Source organism: Sciurus carolinensis, chromosome 3 (genome assembly GCF_902686445.1).
Source record: "Sciurus carolinensis chromosome 3, mSciCar1.2, whole genome shotgun sequence".
Taxonomy (NCBI): Eukaryota; Metazoa; Chordata; class Mammalia; order Rodentia; family Sciuridae; genus Sciurus; species Sciurus carolinensis.
In genome coordinates this window covers 5055166-5075968 of record NC_062215.1, presented here as the reverse complement: position 1 = coordinate 5075968, position 20803 = coordinate 5055166, and the positions used below count along the sequence as shown (strand labels likewise).

The following is a 20803-nucleotide window of genomic DNA, read 5'->3' as shown; positions in this document are numbered from 1 at the left end:
GATCCCCAGTACTGTGCAAAAAAAGAAAAAAAAAAAAGTTGTAGATGGACAATACCTTTATTCCTTTATTTTATTTATTTATCTTTATGTGGTGCTGAGGATCGAACCCAGGGCCTCACCTGTGCTAGGCAAGTGCTGTACCACTGAGCTAGAACCCCAGCCCCACTGTGTGTTTCTTTAAAAGCTGAACAAGTTAACCACATTTTTCTTTGAAATGCAACACCACTAAGTATAGTTTCCCGTAAGACAGGCATACAATGACAACAGGAAACAGAGGTGAGAGTGTACCCTGGGTTTCAGTATGGTTCAAAGAAATTTCGAGGAAATTCCTATAACCCGGATGCTTTAGAGTCTCTGCTGAATACCACAGCAGTTCTCTGTGCACTGGACAAATCAAAAGTCCAAACACGTAGTGGCATTTTTCAAGTCAACTTGCCAAGTTCCTTTCTCCACGCTTCTGTAAGCCACATCCACACCTCAGTCTTTACTTCCCCCTTTGCATCACGGGTATGTGTGTGAATGTGTCTGATCTGCTCTTTGAGATGATAAGCTGGAGGGACAATCCATGCTGCAGCGAGTCACCTTTGTACCACCCGAGGACTCACACCTGCACAGGCAGAAGGCAGAGGCAGGTCCTGGTAGAATGAATATGTGAACACTGAGATCCTTAGCACCGTAAAGCACATGCCCCACGGGGACTGGCTAGAATTCCAGTACTTGCCTCACAGACTAAATGGCAGACTAGCACAATTAATGCTCACAAAACACAGGCCACCGTGTGTGTGTGTGTGTGTGTGTGTGTGTGTGTGTGTGTGTTGCTTAGTGCCTCACTGTTTCTGAGGCTGACTTTGAACTCATAGTCCTCCTGCCTCAGCCTCCCGAGCTGCTGGGATTACAGGCGTGTACCACTGTGCCTGGTCACCAAGTGTTTTTTGATTAAGAGTTTGTGAAGGGCTAGGGTTGTGGTTCAGTGGTAGCACGCTAGCCAAGCATGTGTGAGGCCCTGGGTTCAATCCTCAGCACCACATGAAAATAAAGAAAATAAAATAAATAAACTAAAACATTTATAAAAAAATAAAAATAAAAAAAGAGTTTGTGGAATAATATTTATTAAGTTTATCTAGTACTTAATATTTCTTAAGCTAAGATGCTCTGGTCCTGTCAGTGACCTATGGCAAGAGTGGAGAAAGAAGACAAAACAAATACAACACCAGAATCTAGAAGATGCAGGTCCTCGCCTGAGTTCTCTCACATAAGCAAGTAATTTAATGTCTATGGACATCAGTGTCCCATCTGTAAAATGGGATTTGCAGCCTACATCTATTTTCAGGGGGTGACAGAGATAAAATAACAATGAAAACTCACACCATGCTATGGTGTGTTGGTATGGTATGTTATCATTAATGATTACTTTTAGTAATAATATTATCTTCATTAAAGGACTCTACTTGTAATGACATTTTTTTTTTTTTTGATACCAGGGATTGATCTCAGAGCGCTTGACCACATCCCCAGCCCTACTTTGTATTTTACTTAGAGACAGGGTCTCTAGTGCCCTAGTGCCTTGCTGTTGCTGAGGCTGGTTTTGAACTGGTGCTCCTCCTGCCTCAACTTCCCAAGTTGCTGGAATTACAGGCACGGCACTGTAATGCCATTTTGAATGCTTGGTAAAAAGAATGTACAAAATGAAATTTAAGCAATTAAGTAAGTACCTCTTATTTCTAAGTCCCAAATCCAAATTACTTGGAATAAATGCAGTTAGGATACATCTCACTTTGTTGTGACCCTGAAGAATTATTGTAAATCTGCCCCATAGTATATTAGAAGTTAACCTCTCAGGGACAGCAAGCCTCTCACAGAGACATATTTCCCTTCATGGAAGATGCCGGCCATGCAAACCCTCCTCTCCTCCAGCGTGCCCTACCGGCACAGCACCGTGACTTCTGCAGCCCCATCCAAAACAGCAAAGAGCTGTAGAAGGAAACAACACGTGGACGTGAGGTGGCTTCTGGGCCAGCATGCAGCCACAAGACACACGCCCCCACTGCTGGAGACCCGTGCCACCTGCCACCACCCTGTCCACACATAGACAAGGGGGCATAGCCATAGGCAGACTCCAGGACCATGTGAAAGCCAGGCCTCTGGAGGGATCACCTTTCCATTAATTCTTCTCCTTTCCAAGAAACATTATTTATAAACAGTGAACTTCATTATTTCTAGCACACAGTGCTATGAATTTTGACAAACACAAAACTGTGTAATCATCCAAACCTAGAATGGGGGCTTGGGACATAGCTCAGCTGGTGGAGTGCTTGCCTTGCATGCACAAGGCCCTGGGCTCAATCCCCAGCACCACATACACAAAAACAAAACAAAACAAAACCTAGACAAGGACATTTCCACACCCCCCCCAACAATCTCTCATGCCCCTTGTTGACACCCTAACAGACCCCAGTCCCTGGCAACCACTGATCTGTGTCTTATCCATATAGTTCTGCTTTTCCCAGTAACAAGACACATTCTTTCCAACGTTTAAATAAAATAGCCAGAGGCCTCATTCAACTTGTGCAGAACACCATGCATTCAGTGGGTGCACACCTGAAATCCCTGCTCTTCTGGAGGCTAAGGCAGGGAGATCACAAGTTCAAGGCCAGCCTCCACAACTTAGTAAGATCCTGTCTCAAAATAAAAAAAAAAAAACAAAAAGGGCTGTGGCTCAGTGGTACAGTGTCCCTGGGTTTCATCCTCAGTACTGCAAAAAAAAAAAAAAAAAAAAAAAAAAAGGAACAGCACTCATTCAGCAGCCAGGTGTACAGAAGGAGGAGAGGTGGAGCCAGGAGTAACGGGCAGAAAGACGGCGATCTCATGTCAGCCTGGGCTGCCCCACAGCTCCACTGAAATCCTTTGAAAGCAGGGCACTTTTAGTGAGACATGAAGCAGCCAAAGACAAGGAACTCTTATTAAAAACTGTCCCCATAGAAGTGGCCTGGTGGCTTCATCCATGATGTGTAATACTAGACACAACTAGGTTTCCTTCCATTCTAGATGAACTTTGATATTAAAAGAAAACATCAATTACTGTGGCAGGAACTGAACATAGATTAATAAGAAAATTCCACCAAGCTCAAAAGCTTCCCCCATCTGACATGCCTTGAGGGCACCCTGCATTGTGTCCAGTGAACACCGAAGTCTTACCAAACTCCGCGAGAGTCACTTGGCTTCCTGCACAACTCCAGGCTGTTCAGGTTGACGCAAAGGGAACGCAAAAAGGGACAATGAAGAACTTTGTGGCAAATCTAAAGTTGGCGTAATTGAAAATTTCCAATGTAGCAGATCAAAAAAATTTATACATAAGGAAGATCCTTGCGCTGCAGTTTCGAAGCCTTAGTGTTTATTCACTATCTAATCTGTGAACAACATTTTAATCTATATTTATATTTTAACTTATTAAATTTTGAGATGCAGTTTGGGAAAGTGATAGAAAATTTAAAGTTCAACAACCAGCTCCCATGTGCACTTAAAGAACTGGACATGAAGGCACATGATGGGCCTCCCCGTCAACACAGTAGAGTAAATCAGGTATTCATGTCTGCACCTGAATTTCTACTGAAAAAACAAAACAGGGATTTTTAAAAAGGTCAAAAAGTATAAACCCACAAGAACTGAGAATGGAAGTGGAAATGATCCCAACAACATGGAAGCTGAAAGTCACAGACAAGTGAAAACTGATTTAGGAGAAAAGGTTGAAAGTCCAAATGGCAGATATATTATTCATGCCACAGAACCCCAGAAAAGCTTAGGAATTGGAGGCGGCAGGTCCTCCTAACAGTGGGGCGTAGTGAGGTTGGAAAGAGGAAACGGAAAGTCTACAGGGAAAGCACTAGGACCCCTACAGCTTTTCCCAGATGTCACGCAGCCAGACCACACCTGCCTCACCTCTAGAAGAAGACCGGACGCTTGCCCGGGAGTCAAGAACAACTGTGTCCCAGGGACGCTAGGCACAGCCAAGGCCAAGGGAACCCTTCTGAAAATAAGGGGAGGTCCAAGTCTAGCCCCTTCCCCACAGTCTCCCAGAGTGCTGGCAGTCTGGCTCAGCCACCCACTTCTGCCCCATCCCACCCCACAAGCTGGAGATGAAAGGATTCTTTCCTGGAGAGTCCAGAGGTATTGCAAAGGCCATGTTGCAGTGCAGTGAGGAAAAGGGTGGATGGCATTTTCAATAATTGGTGCTGGATAAATTAAAAACCAGAAACTTTTTTGCTTCTACATCCTGTCATATCCCCAAACCAACTGCAAGTGGATAGCAATCCCAAATATAAAATAACAGATAATAAATACCACCACGTAAGAAAAAAATTAATAAATTGAACTATGTTCAACTAAACCCACTATTGAGAGTATATGGGTACCAGCCCCCACCTCGTGACGAGGCAACTCCAATGTGCTACTTGTACTCTAAAACCTTCCTACAGGGATACGCTGAGTTGGATCTCTGCTGAGACCACACTGTTGCTCAGTTCTGCAACCCCACCAGCTTCCCCTCCCCTGGAGGGCATACCTTCAGAAAATGACTTTCACAAAGACTGCCACCTTAGGTTTTGCTCTCAAAGGACCTGACCCAAACCAGTTGCTATCAGAAGTCATCTAAAGAAGTGGACTCTAGCCAGGAGTGGTGGTAAGTGCCTGTAATCCCAGTGACTTGGGAGGCTGAGGCAGGAGGATCACAAGTTCAAAGCCAGCCATAGCAACTTAGTGATACCCTAGGTAACTCAGTGAGACTCTGCCTCAAAATAAAATATAAAAAAGGGTTGGGGATGTGGCTCAGTGGCTAAGCACCCCTGGGTTCAATACCTGGTACCAAAAACAAACAAACAATACACAAATGATGTGGACTCTGCAGATGGGATTTAGGGATGAATCAACCCTCGGTCAGGCAGCAAACAGGACCTATCGCTAGGGTCGGTTGGTCATGGATGGCCCCAGCATGCTGTGGATTTCCCCTTAAGTAAAGGAGGACAGGAGAGCTGTTAAGGCTAGTTTGATGTTTCTGGAATAGAAGGCACTGGACATGCCGGATGCGAGAGAGTGCTGACATGGGGACATTCCTCTTGTGTGCCAAGGGTCCTGGGTGCAATACGTGCAGGGGGAGAGGGTCTTGGGAGCATGGGAGAGTGATGGGCCATAGTAAACTCTCCTAGAACTGTCACAGAAGTTTCTAGAGGAAGAGTTTAAAAGGCTTGAAGGAGTAGGCATGGTAGAATGGGTCTGCCACATAAACAGGGAAGAGCCACTGGCTGGGCACCTCCTTTCAGGAGGACATTCTAATCACCAAAGCCTAGATTCTGCCTCTTCTGTCGGTAACCAGCCACTCTGCCTGGCCTGTGCGTCCCGTGCTCTTCACTCCTACTGCAACCTGTGGTCCCATTCTGATATCTGTCACGCTGTCTCTACTCTCACAACCTTCCACTCCATCTTTTACACTGTTGCCTACAATATTTCAAAAAACGTATTATTATGACCCCCAATTTAAAACCCACTGGTGGTCTCCCATGACTACCAGATGAAAGTTCAGAAACAGAAAAGTGTACCTGGCCCTCATGTAAGCCTGGCTGGATAGCCCTGTGGCTTCCTACCCACTAGGCCCTGCACGCTGGTCATGCCGAGTCATCTGGGACAGCAGAGTGTCTCCTGGTTGGGTCTCCATGCCTCTGCTCGGCCCCTCCTCCAGCACATTCATTTTTCCTAGCTTCAGGACACGCTCCTTAGGGCAGGGACTGTATTTTATCTTTTTTGCATCTCTAGAGTATAATAGGAGCCTGGAGCCCCAGAGGTGTTCAACAGAATGATTATCTTATTCATTCATTCATTTAACAATCAATTTGGTAACAAGGAGGGGGAAAGATCAAAAGTACGTACAGTCTAATGATTATGAAAGAAAACAATCTTCTCAGTTCAGAAGCCAAATGAAGAACAGAGAAGGCTGGTGGTATAGCTCAGAGTACTTGCCTAACATGCCAGAGGCCCCATGTTCAATACCCAGCACCACAATATAAAAAAAACAAAATAGAAACAAAAACCAACAACAAAACGAGCTATTTCCTCCTCTCATTCTCTTCTTCCTGTGAGTACACTGTTTACAATTAAAATTGGTTTTGAAGTTCTTACATATAAGAGGCAACCCAACTAGGTTTAAAGATACTAAAAAGATACCTTGTTCGGCATTCATCCCCAGAGAACATGCTTCCTTTCATAAATTCAGGTTACAATGCAACCCTTTTCTATCACATTAATCCACAAAAGTAAACCCTGAAGCCAACACACCTGTCAGATAAAACCATGACCACCATCCAACATCTCAAATATATGCATGCCTCAGCCTCCAGAATAGCTGGGATTACAGGCGTACGTTACTGTGCCAGGTTAAGAAGCTATTTTTTAAAAGTGACATCCTCTGTAATTTATTCCCTAGGTCAGGTCTTCTCTAGGCTGGGTTTTCTCTTACTCTCTGGTGGTTATAAGCAAGTTATATCCATACTGAATCTAGGGTTTCTAAAAGTGGACCACCCTGCTCCAGTGCCAACATGAAGCTCTTAGGCCCCTCTCCTTGCCAAGCTTTTCCTGATTTACCTCATTTTCTGTAAGTCCCCAAAAGGATTCCTGACATGTACCCCAACCTGACTTAGCAGACCCTACCTTTCCTGTAGATCACTAAAATTTAAAACTATTACTTTGTGAACTTCCTTAATTTTCCTACTTGTACATATTCTCATATTTCCTTCCTCTCTTCAGAAATATCCCTATCTCTATTTTTAAAGAAAATTGAAATGCTTTTATTTAAAAATAAAAACATGCTCCTTGCAGAAAATCTGAAAAACATCAAAGAATGTGAACTTAAAAAGTAAATACCCAGGCTGGGGTTGTGGCTCAGTGGAGAGTGCCTGCCTAGCATGTGTGAGGCACTGGGTTTGATCCTTAGCACCACATAAAAATAAATAAAATACTGTGTCCATCTACAACTAAAAAGATATTAAAAAAAAAAAGTAAATACCCTCTCCGAGGTGCCCCACATTCCTGCCATAATAGTGTAAGATGCACTGTTCTCTTATGTATTTTTATGTAGCTATAAAGCTCTCTCTATATAACGAAATGCACACATTCGTATATTGTTATTTTATAAGAAATGAAGTCAGACTCTTCATCATACACTGCAACTTGCACACCTTCATCTCAGGGGACACAGAGCCACCTCACTTTGGTTGAACAGCAGCTCATACCGTGGGTGCAGTAGAATTTCTTGACCTTGTTTTTCACGACAAGTAATGCCACAATACATACTGTAAATAGGAATGACTTCCTACTCTCTGAAGTATTTCTGTAGAAGAGACTCAGAGAAGTAAACAGCTACGCCAAAAGGGACACACAGCAAAGTTCTAGCAACGATGCAGCAGCCGGAGCCAGACCCTGCAGCGCACCTAGAAAGCAAGGTGGCAGGACGCGGGAAAGACAGACGCCCAGCCTCAGGTCACAGGGCAGCAGCCCCAGGGTTCCTGCAATGTGAGCCACTGTAGCAGGCGCCCAGGGTCAGGGCACGGAGGGTCTCCAGAGGAAACGAGCCACGCGTGCAGCTGGATGTGCCTCCGCAGAGGGTTCTTCCCAGGGCTTGGCCCCCATACCCTCCCCTCAAAACACTCTGCCACAACTCCCCAGTCCGCCCACACGTATTCTTAATGATGTTACCCTGGAGTTCAGGCACGTCATCTTTTTTTCTGTAACTAAGATAAATTGCTAACTGGTCTCTTTATTTCCTGTCTTTTTGATTCATTCTTTATACTTCAAGGTAATTTTTAGAGTTAACTTTCTAAAACAGAAATTAGATCATAATAGTTATCAATTTTTGAGTCCTGAAAATATTCCTGCAAGAAAGGTATATTTGCAGCTGAGGAAATTGAGGCTCAAAGCTAATCAGTGGCAAAGCTGCCTGTGACTATGTCCAGGAAAGAAGGGCAAAAGGTCAGGTGTGTGGCCACACTTGCAATCCCAGCAGCTCCGGAGACTGAGGCAGGAGGATCAAAGGTTCAAAGTCACCTCAGCAACTGAGAGAGATCCTATCTCAAAAATTTAAAAAAAAAAAAAAAGTTAAAAGGACTGAGGATGTGTAACTCAGTGGTAGACTGTCTCCGGGTTCAAGTTTCAGTACCACAAACAAAAAAAAAAAATTGCTCTTGGGCTGCAGCTCACAGGTCACATGCCAGGCCGCAAGAGGTTCCATCCCCAGCACTGAAACAAAAGAAACAAAGCCCTTGTTCTTCCTGCACGTGTAAGTTAAAGTGGTTGATGTACAGAAGCTGGATTCAGTGCAGCTCCTGGGCACTCCTCTGGAGAGGAGAAAAGCATCCCGTGCGCCTCGGCTCTGAGGCAGAGGTCTGGGGCAGGGTGTGGGGAAGGAGCCCTGGGGCCTGCTGGGCAGGGAGGACAGCTCGAGGGCTCCCTGCAGATGAAAGGAGGCTGTGAATTCCTGGCTACAGTGGCAGGTAGAAGCAAGGCATTGCTTCATACTTTCACAATCGAAGTCATTAAAGCTCTAAATAACTTAGAGCTTCAGTGATTTATCTCAACAAAACAAGATCTAACTCAATAAGGGAGCAAAGTGGCAATTCCTGCACTGAGGGAGGGCAGGAACGTCTTCAATTAATGTTTCATTACTGAGTCTCAGAGGCTTAGCTCCAGCATAGGGGGATGAGAATGAAAGACTTCAGAAGCCCCAGTCACCAACTAAGACAGCACTTAAGGGGATGTGGCTCAGTGTCAAGCAACCCTGGGTTCAATCTCCAATACTGAGGGGGAAAACACAGCACTTAAAACCCAGTGCCTGGCAGGGAGTAGAGCTCCGTGGTAGAGCACTGGCCTAGCACACACAGGCCCTGGGTCTGATTCCCAGTACCAACAACAACAAAAAAACAAGCAAACAAAATCCAGGGTATATTCCCTCCACCCACAACTGAGTTCAAAGGTTAGCAACGTAAGTATCACTGCCCCAGGCTGCCTTTCATCCAGCAATCCCGAGACATCTTCTCAGCACTACATTCCTCCAAAGTGGGAATCAACCCCATTTTGCAAGGGGTTAATTCGAGAGCCTAAGTGATAAACTTGCCAAAGTTACAGAGAAATTAATGGCAAGGTATTAATAAAACTTGAAATTTTGACTCCCACTCTCTTCAACTGTCTTTCTGCATATGCACTCTCTAGTTTCTTTAAATCTGATCCTTAAGACTTGGTAATAAATTTGCTTTGACAGATAATCCTAGGAGGTAGACCCACAGCACTCCAGTAAAAGCCACAGATTTAGTGAGGCACAGTGGCACACCTCTGTAATCCCAAGTACTCAGGAGACCGAGGTAGGAGAATGGCAAGTTTGAAGTCAGCCTGGCAACTTAGTGAGATCCTATCTCAAAATCTGAAGAAAGAAAAAAGTCTGGGGATGCAGCTCAGTGGTAGGACACCCAGGTTCAATTCCTAGTTCTACAAACAAAACAAATACAGCTACAGGCCAAGTGAGAGCTCAGTCAAATGACACACTTTTAATCTGTTCATTCAGAAACAACAGGAAATACCACAAATACCAGGAGCCTGGAAGTCCAAGGCATTCATATTTTAATATGACAATTCATTTTAATATATTTTTCTGCCCGCACTCATTCTCTCTGGAAAGAGGAGCCACTTATGATGGGCGGCTGGATGGCTTTGAAAGGCTATCTTCTCCACTCTGCAACCTGATGCTTGCTGCTGACACCCAGCTCTGCCGCTGGACGGGGGAAGTCAGTTCTTCAGCACTAAGGCTTCTTGTCAATCCTCAGGTCTCCAGGCTGTCCCTAACCGAGCGTGAAGAGCAGTCATGGCAAAACCCAGAGGTCAGCTGGCAGATGGAATTACATACCACGCATGCACCCTCACAGGGATGCTCCAGGAGAGCATGTCAATCCACTGTTCTACTTTTAGATCTCTACCCAAACATTACAAGCTGCACTTGGTGATCCTCACAAATGGACTCAGACAAACTGTGAGCAGAGATCCCAAACACACCTGACCTTTTCACAGAAATGGCAGAGCAGCTCAGTCTCCAGAGCCAGACTAGTAGGTTCAAATCCTTACTCGAGCTCTTACAGGCTTGGAATCCTTTTTGTTTGTTTGTTTTTCTTTGCCAATGGGCACTGAGACCAGGGGTACTCTATTACTGAGCTACATCCCCAGCCTCTCTTATTTTTTTATTTTGAGACTAAAACTAAACAAAGTCACCCAAACTGGCCTTGCACATGTGATCCTTCTGTCTTGCCTCCCAGGTCCCTGAGATCCCAGGCACGTGCCATCACACCTGCTTTAGTGATCTTCATTAATACTCTCTGTGCCTCGAGTTCTTCACCCGTCAATGAGGACCTTCCTCCTTAGCTGTGAGAACGAAATGAGATCACCCACATGAAGTGCTTAGGACAACCAGGGCTGGCAAATTAGGAAGTTCTCAATAAATGTTAGCCATTACTATTATTAAATAACATGCAGGGAAAGAAAAGGGAAGCATGCTACATTTATTCTATATATTTCTATATAGCTATTTGAAGTTACTTTGATTTTCTTTCCTAATGTGAAATTATAGTACTGTTTTCTTCAAAAATTTGCTCCATACAGCACTAAGCATACTTCATGATTACTACCTAAAACAACGAGAAAAACACCAATGTCAATACTCCCTAGAAAAAAGCCTCAAACTCAAGGTGAAGGCTAGTAATTCAGGCAGAGCTCAGGCCTCCTCAGAGGTGTTAGCAGGTGACTCACTTCAGGCACTTGTGCCAGCCAGCATAAACCCCAAAATGAACCCAAAGAAGCATCTGCTTATTTTAAAATGATTTACAGGGAAAAAAATCCTTTTAAAACATATAATCTGGGGCTGGGGAGATAGCTTTACAAGCACAAGGCCGTGGGTTCAATTCCCAGCACCACAAAACAAACAAACAAACAAACAAACCATATAATCTATTTGACATTAGAGGAAAGAAAAAAGAAGAAAGAAACAGATGCAGAGGTCAAGTCCATGTAATAAGAAAGAGCCATTTTCTAAGCATGAGCAGACTCCTGATGAGTGAGGAAAAATCCTTATCTGGCTCTATCAGAAAAAAAAAGAAAGTTCTTCCTACTCTAATTGCTAAGTCAGGAGTAGCAAAATCAAAGCACATACTTGATCAGTATTAGTTGGTATAACTTGATTTGAAGCTGAAGGAAATTGTTAGTTTGAAGAGTACTGCTAGACTAAATTAGAAGAGAGGTCAACTCAGGTAGAAAGAAAACCAACAATGACAAAAACAATTTTTAATTAAAGTCCAAAATGGGAAGACCAGGTCACTTACCTGCCCAAAATCTTAAATATTCCCCATGTCCTACAGGAAACCTCTCAAGGTAACAGAGCCCCTACTACCCTTCCAACAGTGTTTTGCCATCAGGCCAGACTGGTTTCCTTATTGGTTCCAAGGGCTGGGGATACAGCCCACTGGTAGGGCACTTGCCTAGCACGCCATGTCGTAGATTTGCTCCGCCAACCTAACACAGTAGTTGCTCAGTAAATGTTTGCTGATTCCACAAAAACCATGAAAGCATTCAGGCTTTCAGTACTCTGTATCACTCCTGGGAAGCTCCTTTCCCACCACCTGATCAGTCATTCTTCAAAGCCCCACTCAACTCCCTCCACCTGTCCAAGCAATCTGCCCGAGCTGTTCTTTTTCCACTTCTCAATTCCTACAGTACTTGATCACTTCCCATCTTTACTGTTATCCAATCATTTCCTGTTTAGGTTTTGTCTGCCCCACTAAGCTGGCGGTTTCTTGAGAAAGCCAAAATATTCTGAGGCAGTGGAAACATTGTGGATTTGTGGCTAGGCAAACTGAGTTATACAACTTTGAGAGAAATGTATATCCAACACTAGGAACAGACAGGCATGGTGGCACACAACTCTGGAGGCTAAAGCAGGAAGATCGCAAGTTCAAGGCCAGCCTCAGCAACTTAACAAGACCCTGTCTCAAAATAAAATAAAAAGTGTTGGGGGTATGGTTCAGTGGTTGAGTGCCCCTGGTGTTTAATCCCCAGTACCAGAACAAAACAAAAGAAAACCACGTTTCTTCCTAAATGCTGGATGCTACCCATGCGCATCTCTTGGACTCTAGGGTTTCTCACTTCTGCCAAGCACGTCTTCATGGGAGTAGAAGAGTGTCAGAAGGCCTTGGGGACCTTTCTTAGTGCACAGGAGTCACTCAAGAGCCACACAGCAGCTCCTGTCACAAAGGCCCTTCTGTACGCTGGGTACAGAAGGTGCTCCGTGAAGGTTTGCAGAGCCCAGCACAGGTGTGCATGCCTACAGTCCCAGATCCTCGGGAAGCTGAGGCAGGAGAAGTACTTAAAAAAACAAAGGTCGCAAAATGAGCTGAACAAACAACTGAGAGACAAATTCTAACACCAATTCAGACACCAAGGGAAACTCAGTCATCCGCTCAGCAGCACTGGCAAGGCTCTGCTCGAGGTCTGGCACTCGACGGCACTTTCTGAAGGGGAGGGTAGAAAGCAAACAGAAAGAAACAGAAAACCAGAAGCTTGGTGTCCAGGGCTATGAAGGAGGGGAAGCAAGAAAGGGCACGCGGAGGTGTCCAGTGGGCAGAGCTCCAACCCCAGGACAGCCTCACGTGGCCACTCGACACCCTCGCCCAGAGGGCCAGCCTCACCCCGGTCTCCTGCAGCACCAACCCCTCTGGCTCCTGAGGCCCCCTCAGCTCAAACTGCTGGGCCAGCGACTGCAGCCTGGCTTTCTACCCGGCTGCTGGAACGGGTCACTTGGGCCCCACAGGGAGGCAGAGAGATGACAGCCCTACCGCAACTGGTCTGTTGCCCAGGAAGTTCAGGTCGCTGTTCTCCCCAAACAGGTAACCTTCAGGATGTGCTGAGTCGAATTTCTCTCCTCCCATGATGAAGTGACTGGCAAAATAGCTGCCTAAGAAGGACAAACAAAAAAAAAGGACAGAAAGAATCAGACAAGCAGAAGGCCAACACACTGAACACAACAAAAATGCTGACTGAAAAATGTTAGCCGGGCACAGTGGTGCACACCTGTAATCCCCAGCTATTTGGGAGGCTGAGGCAGAAGGATTGCTGGTTGGAGGTCAGCCTCAGTAACTTAGCGAGACACTTTCTCAAAATAAAACTAAAAATGTGGTAGAGTGCTTGCCTGGCACACACAAGACCCTGGGTTCTATCCCCAGTACTGAAATAAAAACAAAAACAACATGCTAACCCTACCAACAAATAGAGTAATTTCTAACCCCAAAGTGTTTTCTTTCTGATTGGGACAGAGGCAAAAAAATAAGCAAAATCACAGCAGGAAGAAATCAAGAAAACAGAAAATAGACCGTCTTCTTCTTAATAGTCTTATGTCTTGATATGACCTACTTAAAATAAAAGCCAGAGGGCCCCACGATGCCTGCTGGTGAATGGACATATTTTTCCCTGATATTTTTTGTTTTTTTATGTATGTATGTATGTACGTCCCAGGGATTGAACGCAGGGGTGCTTAACCTCTGAGCCACATCCCCAGTCCTCTTTATTTTTTATTTAGAGACAGGGTCTTGCTAAGTTGCTTAGAGCTTCACTAAGTTGCTGAGGCTGGCCTTGAACTTGCGATCCTTCTGCTTCAGCCTCCTGAGCCACTGGTATTACAGGTATACACCACCATGCCTGGCTTTTCCTAATTTTCTTCATTACACATGAAGCTGTTATTGCATGTTTCTAGGAGCCTTAACTGTTAGGTACCAGCATGTTCGTAAACCTCAGCTCTGTCTGGGTTTTCATTCGCCAGCTCATACCCACATGCTGAAGCCTCAGCACCCACCACTGTACACCATCAGCCCTGTGATGAAGCTCCTCACACTTTGACTTGCTGTAGAACGTATGGCAGTTTCACTGGAAAATATGAATTTAACTAACACCATTGTTGCTGGCTTTACCTGCCAGCATCACAGGGACCATGGAGTTTAATAAGCACCAGGTCAGTATGGAAGGAGACAGCACACCTTCTTAGCCTCACTTCACTAACAGGGTTGATGGCCAGGGCTACAGGGATGTCAGTCACAGTCAGCTGCCCATCTCTGCTCCTTAACCAGATGGGATGAGGGTATTTTCCACATAATACAGTAACCCAGTGAAATCATGAGTCAGCAGTCACAATTCCCCTCAGGCTCATCCAAAGAGACCAGGGAAACATGCCAGGACGTGATGGCACTGCTAAGTCACCAGGAGAGGCTTAGGGACACTGACACTTCAACCTGGGAATACACTTTCCCTCTGATGGTCACACAAACGCCTCTCACCCCACATTTCTACAATCAGCTTCTAAAGGAAGCGGTTGGAAGGACTATGAACCTTACTCATTCCTGGTCTCACACAACCCAGCTCTCAAATGATGCGAGAACTTGTGAAGGGACAAAGGCTTGTTTATGCACAGACAGCCAGGAGATGTCTAACTTCCTCAGTCAGCTGCAAATCTTGTTGAAGATTTACAGCAAACTGAAAAAATGAAGTTCAGCACTGCAGGCTGTGGAGCAGCCACAGGGAGGTGGGACAGAAGACAAGTCTAACAGGAAACAGAAATGAACATTTGTTTTTAAAGTCTCTACCTAGGGAGCTTTAGTCTGGAAACACCTATGGAACAAAACAACACGGATAAGATCACTCACCACTAAGTGAGGCAATCCTTGAATTAACAATTGAGAATATATGATTTGAGAGTAATAGTGGCCCAAATCAAAGCACCAACTGAGAAACTCTTGAAAGTGACCCATCAATACTTAAAAACACAAAGAGCACCATTTGCAGTAATCCATCATTAGAAAAGCTTAATTATCAATTATTCATGTCTCACACTTGCTAGCCCTATTTTCCAAGTGCATAATTTATACAGAGGGGAGGTGCTTGCTGCCTTCAGCAGAAAGCAGCCTACTCAAATAATACATGCCATTGACTGTTGAACCTTAGTAAAACATATTTCCTGCATACTGGGGGTCATGCATTTATTATACACTAGGAAAAATTAGAAAAGTTAAAGATTTCACATGGTGGCTTGACCAAAGGACAAAAAGGAATGGAAGTGCTTGCCTTGCAAGCACAAGGCCCTGGGTTCAATCCCCAGCACCACAAAAAAAAAAAAAAAAAAAAGGAATGGAGAGAAGCAGGTTTGGTGTCCGGTGTTGTCTATCTCGAGTTCAGTATGAGACTGTTGCTTCCAGTACCTGTAAGTAGTCATGTGAAAGATACGGGACAGGGAAGTCCACGGGCCATAGGTTTACAGTGAAAGTGACTGAAGCCAGCAAAAAGAGGAGAACCGAAGATGGGGGGGGACGGCTACAGCAGCTGACAGGGTTCTATTGGAAATGCTTTTTCTTTCTTTCTTTCTTTTTTTTTTTTTTTTTGGTCACACTATTAAAAGAAGGATGCACAGAGGTGCATTATAGATTTGTCTTACATTAAAAACTAAGAGCTAGCTGGGCACAGTGGTGCACACCTATAATCCTCAGGAGGCTGAGGCAGGAGGATTGTGAGTTCAAAGCCAGCTTCAGCAATTTGTGAGGTCCTAAGCAATTTAGCAAGACTCTGTTTCTAAATAAAACATTTAAAAAGGGCTGGGAATGTGGCTTAGCAGTTAAGCACCCCTGGGTTTAATCCCCAGTACAAAACCCAAACAAACAAAAAAACAAAAAAAACCCTAAGATATAGCCAGGTGTGTGGCACATGTCTGTAATCCCAGCTACGTGGGAGGCTGAAGCTGGAGGATCACAAGTTCAAAGTCAGCCTCGGCAGAGTACTTGCCTATCTCCTGAATGAGGCCCTGAGTTTAATACTAAGCACCAAAAATAAATAAATAAATAAATAAAGACTGGGAACAGTGGCGTCTGTAGTCCTAGTTGTAGTTCCAGTCTCAGAAAGCTGAGGTAGGAGGATTGCTTGAGCCCAGGAGATCCAGGCCAGCCTGAGCAACATAGTAAGAGCTGGTCTTTCTCCATCCAAAAAAAGAAAAAAGAAAGAAAGAAAAAGAAAAAAGGGCTGGGGGGTATAGCTCAGTGGTAAAGTGCCCCTGATCCAATCCCTAGGGCCAAATAAATAAATAGAAAAAAAGAAAAAAACTAAATGCAGGCAACTTTTCAGGAAAAAAAAAATACATTGAACAAAATATTAGAGATAACTTTTATATAGTCACTAACTTAGAATGATTTCTCAAAATTGCACTGGTGGCAAAAATGTTCTTTCAGTTAAGATTAGCTCAATGAATTCCTGTTTCATCAACCCAATTAATAATCATTTGACAATGTTCTTTTAATATTTGGCTATTATATGGGAAATATGAAAATGTGTAAGACTATATGAATAAAATAGGATAAGCTCCTTCCTGAAGCCCTCATCAGTTAAAGGAAAAATAAATTTAAGACATCTAGGGCTGGGGTCGTGACTCAGGGGTGGAGCGCTTGCCTAGCATGAATGAGGCACTGGGTTCCATTCTCAGCACCGCATATAAGTAAATTAGTAAAATAAAGGTCTATCAACATCTTAAAAAAAAAAAGACATCCAAAAACTTGTTTTTCCTTTCTTTTAAATGAACCCTTCTAATGATTTGCCCTTGATTCAATTTAATGAGAACTCAACCGACCATTTCAGATGGCATGGAGTTTTCTGCTGACTGGCTATCTTTCTAGAGGGGATCCTTGGTGCACAGCTGTGCACAGCTGCCCCTCGGCAGACATGGACCCGGACACTCTGACCATCCTCAGCAAAGATGCCTTTGGACAACTCGTGCATATTTTCTACTTCTTAAAGGCATGAGCAGTGATGTGAAATCAGAAATGGTGAGAGAAAAGAACTCTAATAATTCTTTGCCTATTTGTTAAAAGGAGAATGTATGAAAACTGCAAATTTTCATTATTAGTGAGCTATGATTTCTACCTTCCTTCCTTCCTTCCTGGGCTAGGAATGGGACCCACGGCCTTCACAAGCTAGGACAGCACTCTTAACACTGAGCTAAGCCCAACCCAATGAGCTATAATTTCTTAATAAAGACTCTTATTCAGAATTCTTTGCACACTTTAAGAGGCTACATAATACATAATTATAAAATTTTTAAAATTTAAAGCAATGTCTAAAAATCTTCAGTGAAACAAATGAATCTATGTCTAGTTGGCAGCATAACCACACAGAAAGAAATGAGTCCAAATGACATTTAAACACTGCAATTTGTCTATACATCTCTAAAGGGACATATTCCACAGGGAAGAAACTGAAAAATTTATGTATATCTCAAACTATTTACAGTAATCGTATGATTTTGAGGATGTGATATAAAGCAAATTAGTAACTATGTGATATTTTAATTTTATTATACCTGGAGTCATAGAGAATCAGGGATTCTCACCTGGGAGAAAGTTAGAGAAAGTCAAGATTAAGAAAAAAAACATGTAGTCCTGAATTTGAATTAAAAATATCAAAATCCAGGCATGGTTGTGCACACCTGTAATCTCAGCTACTTGGGAGGCCAGGGCAGGAAGATTACAAGTTCAAGGCCAGTCTCAGCAATCAGCAAGACCCTCTCGAAATCAAAAATAAAAAAGGCTGGGGACATAGCTCAGTGGTAAACTGCCCCTGAGTTTAATTCCCAATACTGAAAAAAGAAAAATAAATAAGTAAATAAAAACTCAAACATTTCTACCTCTGTTCTCTGAAGAGGCTCAGAACAATAACCAACAAAGAGGCAGTACCAGCTTCTCGTTCCCAGATAGGGGTCTCCAAATGTCACTTCCTACCAACAGGAACAGGGCTCTGTGGGGGCTGCGTTCCAGACTCTGGGCAGGAAACACACACGCGAGGCCTGGAACATCTTGACTGTACAGGTAACAAGGACTTTCTCAAAGTCACTAGAGTCAGGTCAAAAGACTCAAGAACTGACTTGTAGAGATTCCCACTGACAAATGTAGAACATATTAACCTGAGCTTTTCAGGTTGATAATAGCAAGGATTGAAATATGGCTGATTGCCTAAGTCCATGAGTCCATGAATAACGATATAGTGTTTTTTATTTGCTTTTGTGGTGCTGAGAATCAAACTCAGGGCCTCTTGCATGCCAGGCAAGTGCTGTACCACTGAGTTACAACTCAATTCCCACAATACTTGTATAAAGTCACCATTGCAGAATGTTGTTGAACCAATTCATTACAGTCACCTCTCAGTGTTCATGCAGGATTGGTCCAGAACCTTCTACAGATACCAAAATTCACAGATGCTTAAGACCCTTACATAAAATGTCTCTGTTTGTTTGTTTTTTGGTACTGGGGACTGAATCCAGGGGTACCATATCCCCAGCGCTTTTAATTTTTTTATTTTGAGACAGGGTTTCACCAAGTTGCTTAGGGCCTCCCTACGTTGAGGCTGGCCTTGAACTTGCCATCCTCCTTCCCCAGCTTCCTGATTCACTAGGATTACAGGCATGCACCACCACATCCAACCTAAAATGTCAGATTATTTGCACAAAACCTACATGCATCCTCCCACATTCTGTAAATCATCTCTAGGTTATTTCTAATTCCAACTATAATGTAAATGCTCTCAGTACTTGCTATACTGTATTTTTCAGGGAATAATGACAAGAAAAAAATTTGCATATATTCAGTGCACTGTTTTTCCATGTATTCCAGATCTGCAGTTAGTTGAATCTCATGGATACAGATGGCTGACTATTTAGAAAACAGGAATGTAAAGAGAAGGCACTAAACATCTATCCCAGGCTGGGGTTGTGGCTCAGTGGCAAAGAACTTGCCTACCATGTGTGAAGCACTGGGTATGAATCTTAGTTCCACACATAAATAAATGAATAAAATTAAGGTCCATCAGCATCTAAAAGAAAATATTAAAAAAAGAATCTCTCTCACTCTCTTCATGTGAACTGTACCTCCGGGTAAGTAACTAACAGAAGAGGGAATATTTCTCTTTACAGTAATATGCCAACTAAAAAACAAAGAGGAATGATAAAGTATCATGGTTTTACAACACTTAACAAATCATCGCTAGCCCCTGTCCCCTAAAAAAGCCAAGTGATAGAGAATACAGCAAAGTCATATGCATTTCTAAAGCTGTAAGAAGAAACGAATTGATCAAGGTGCTGAACCCAACCACCAGCTTACAGAAAACAGAACAGAACATGATTAATAACAGTGCAGAGGCAGTCAGTAAATTTGGAATGTGGAAAACCTATAAGACAAATGACCAGGTTACCTCAAAAAGAACATGGGGGGGGCAGTACAGCAACAGGCAACTCAAAGCGGGAAACTTTCCTGAATCGCCCTTTATTTCCACATATTTTACAGTGTACAATCAGCAAAGACCAGGACTCTTCCCAGTCCTCGCTACTGTCCAAGCTCCGTCAGTGGTTTTTTTTTGGTTCTTTTGGGGTTTTGTGGGGGTACTGGGGATTGAACTCAGGACTCAACCACTGAGCCACATCCCAAGCTCTATTTAGTATTTTATTTAGACAGGGTCTCACTGAGTTGCTTAGCGCCTTGCTGTTGCTGAGGCTGGCTTTGAACTCAAGATCCTCCTGCCTCAGCCTCCTGAGCTGCTGGGAGCTCAGGTGTGCGCCACCATGCCAGGCCTTCATTGGTTCTTGATGTGACTCAGTGGTTAAGGGTCCCTGGTTGAATTCCTGATATCCACCCCCCCCCAAAAAAAAAAAAAAACAAGGGACACAAAAATCATATGATATTGTGAATAGCAGCACTATTCATAATAGCACAAAGATGTAAATAATCCAAGTGTTGGGCAACAGGTGAATGGCCACACAAAGCGTGAAATGTCCATACAATGGACATTCCTAAAAGAGGAATGAAGTACTGATGTGCTGGACAGCATGGGAAGACCTTGGAAACCCTGAGCTGAACCAGAGGCCAGACACAAAAGGTCACAATGCATAATGACATGTACCTGAAATGTCCGGAGTTGGCAAAAGCTTGGAAAGAGAGCAGGTGGGTGGTGGCCAGGGACTAGAGCACAGGGGAATGAAGAGTAACTGCTTAGTGAGCATCTGAGTTTATTGTGAGTTGATGAAATGTTTGGAACAGAGGTGGCAGTTGGGCAACACTGAAAATGCACAAAATGCCACTGAACTGTTCACTTTAAACAATTGCTTCTGTGTGATGTGGCTTTCACCTCCATTAAACTCTTATGAAGAGGAAGAATTTGGCACAAGTCAGATTATATAGTTGTCATTTGAATCTTAACTATAATCTTCATGTATGGAAAGGAAGTTATAGGACTTTACTAGAATTATCCCTCTTAAATGTCACCTGTGGGATACATGACACTTTTGCCCACTCTTCAGTTGGAAAGAGTTCGGTGACTTGTACAAAGTCCCATGCCAAAGAAGCAGCAGCAAAGAGAGGCAAGGTTTGAACCTGAAGCCTGGCCAACTCCAAATCCTCTGTCCTAAACGACACACCATCTGATCATCGGAGAGAGGCCAAGAACAAGGAGGGTGGGGGAGGGATCAAACCAACACCCCTCTACGAGCATGCTCCCATGCACGTGTTTTTTGGGTTTTGGTTGTTTTATTTGTTTTGTTTGGTTTTTGTTTTGGTACTGGGATTGAACCCAGGGGTGCTCGATCACTGAACTACATCTCTAGCCTTTTTGTATTTTGAGACAGGGTCTCACTAAGTTGCCCAGGCTGGCCCTGAATTGGGGA

General features: G+C 43.7%; 1 protein-coding gene across 4 annotated transcripts in view; it reads right to left on the bottom strand.

Annotated features, from left to right (window-relative positions):
- The window catches only part of Rnf157 (ring finger protein 157), a 75914-nt gene that overhangs the window by 40296 nt on the left and 14815 nt on the right, over nucleotides 1-20803 (bottom strand). For all 4 annotated transcript variants that reach the window (XM_047543405.1, XM_047543406.1, XM_047543407.1 and 1 more), the window contains exon 2: nucleotides 12906-13024. In XM_047543405.1, the coding sequence (XP_047399361.1) occupies nucleotides 12906-13024 (119 nt within the window). The remainder of the gene's footprint in view (nucleotides 1-12905; nucleotides 13025-20803) is intronic.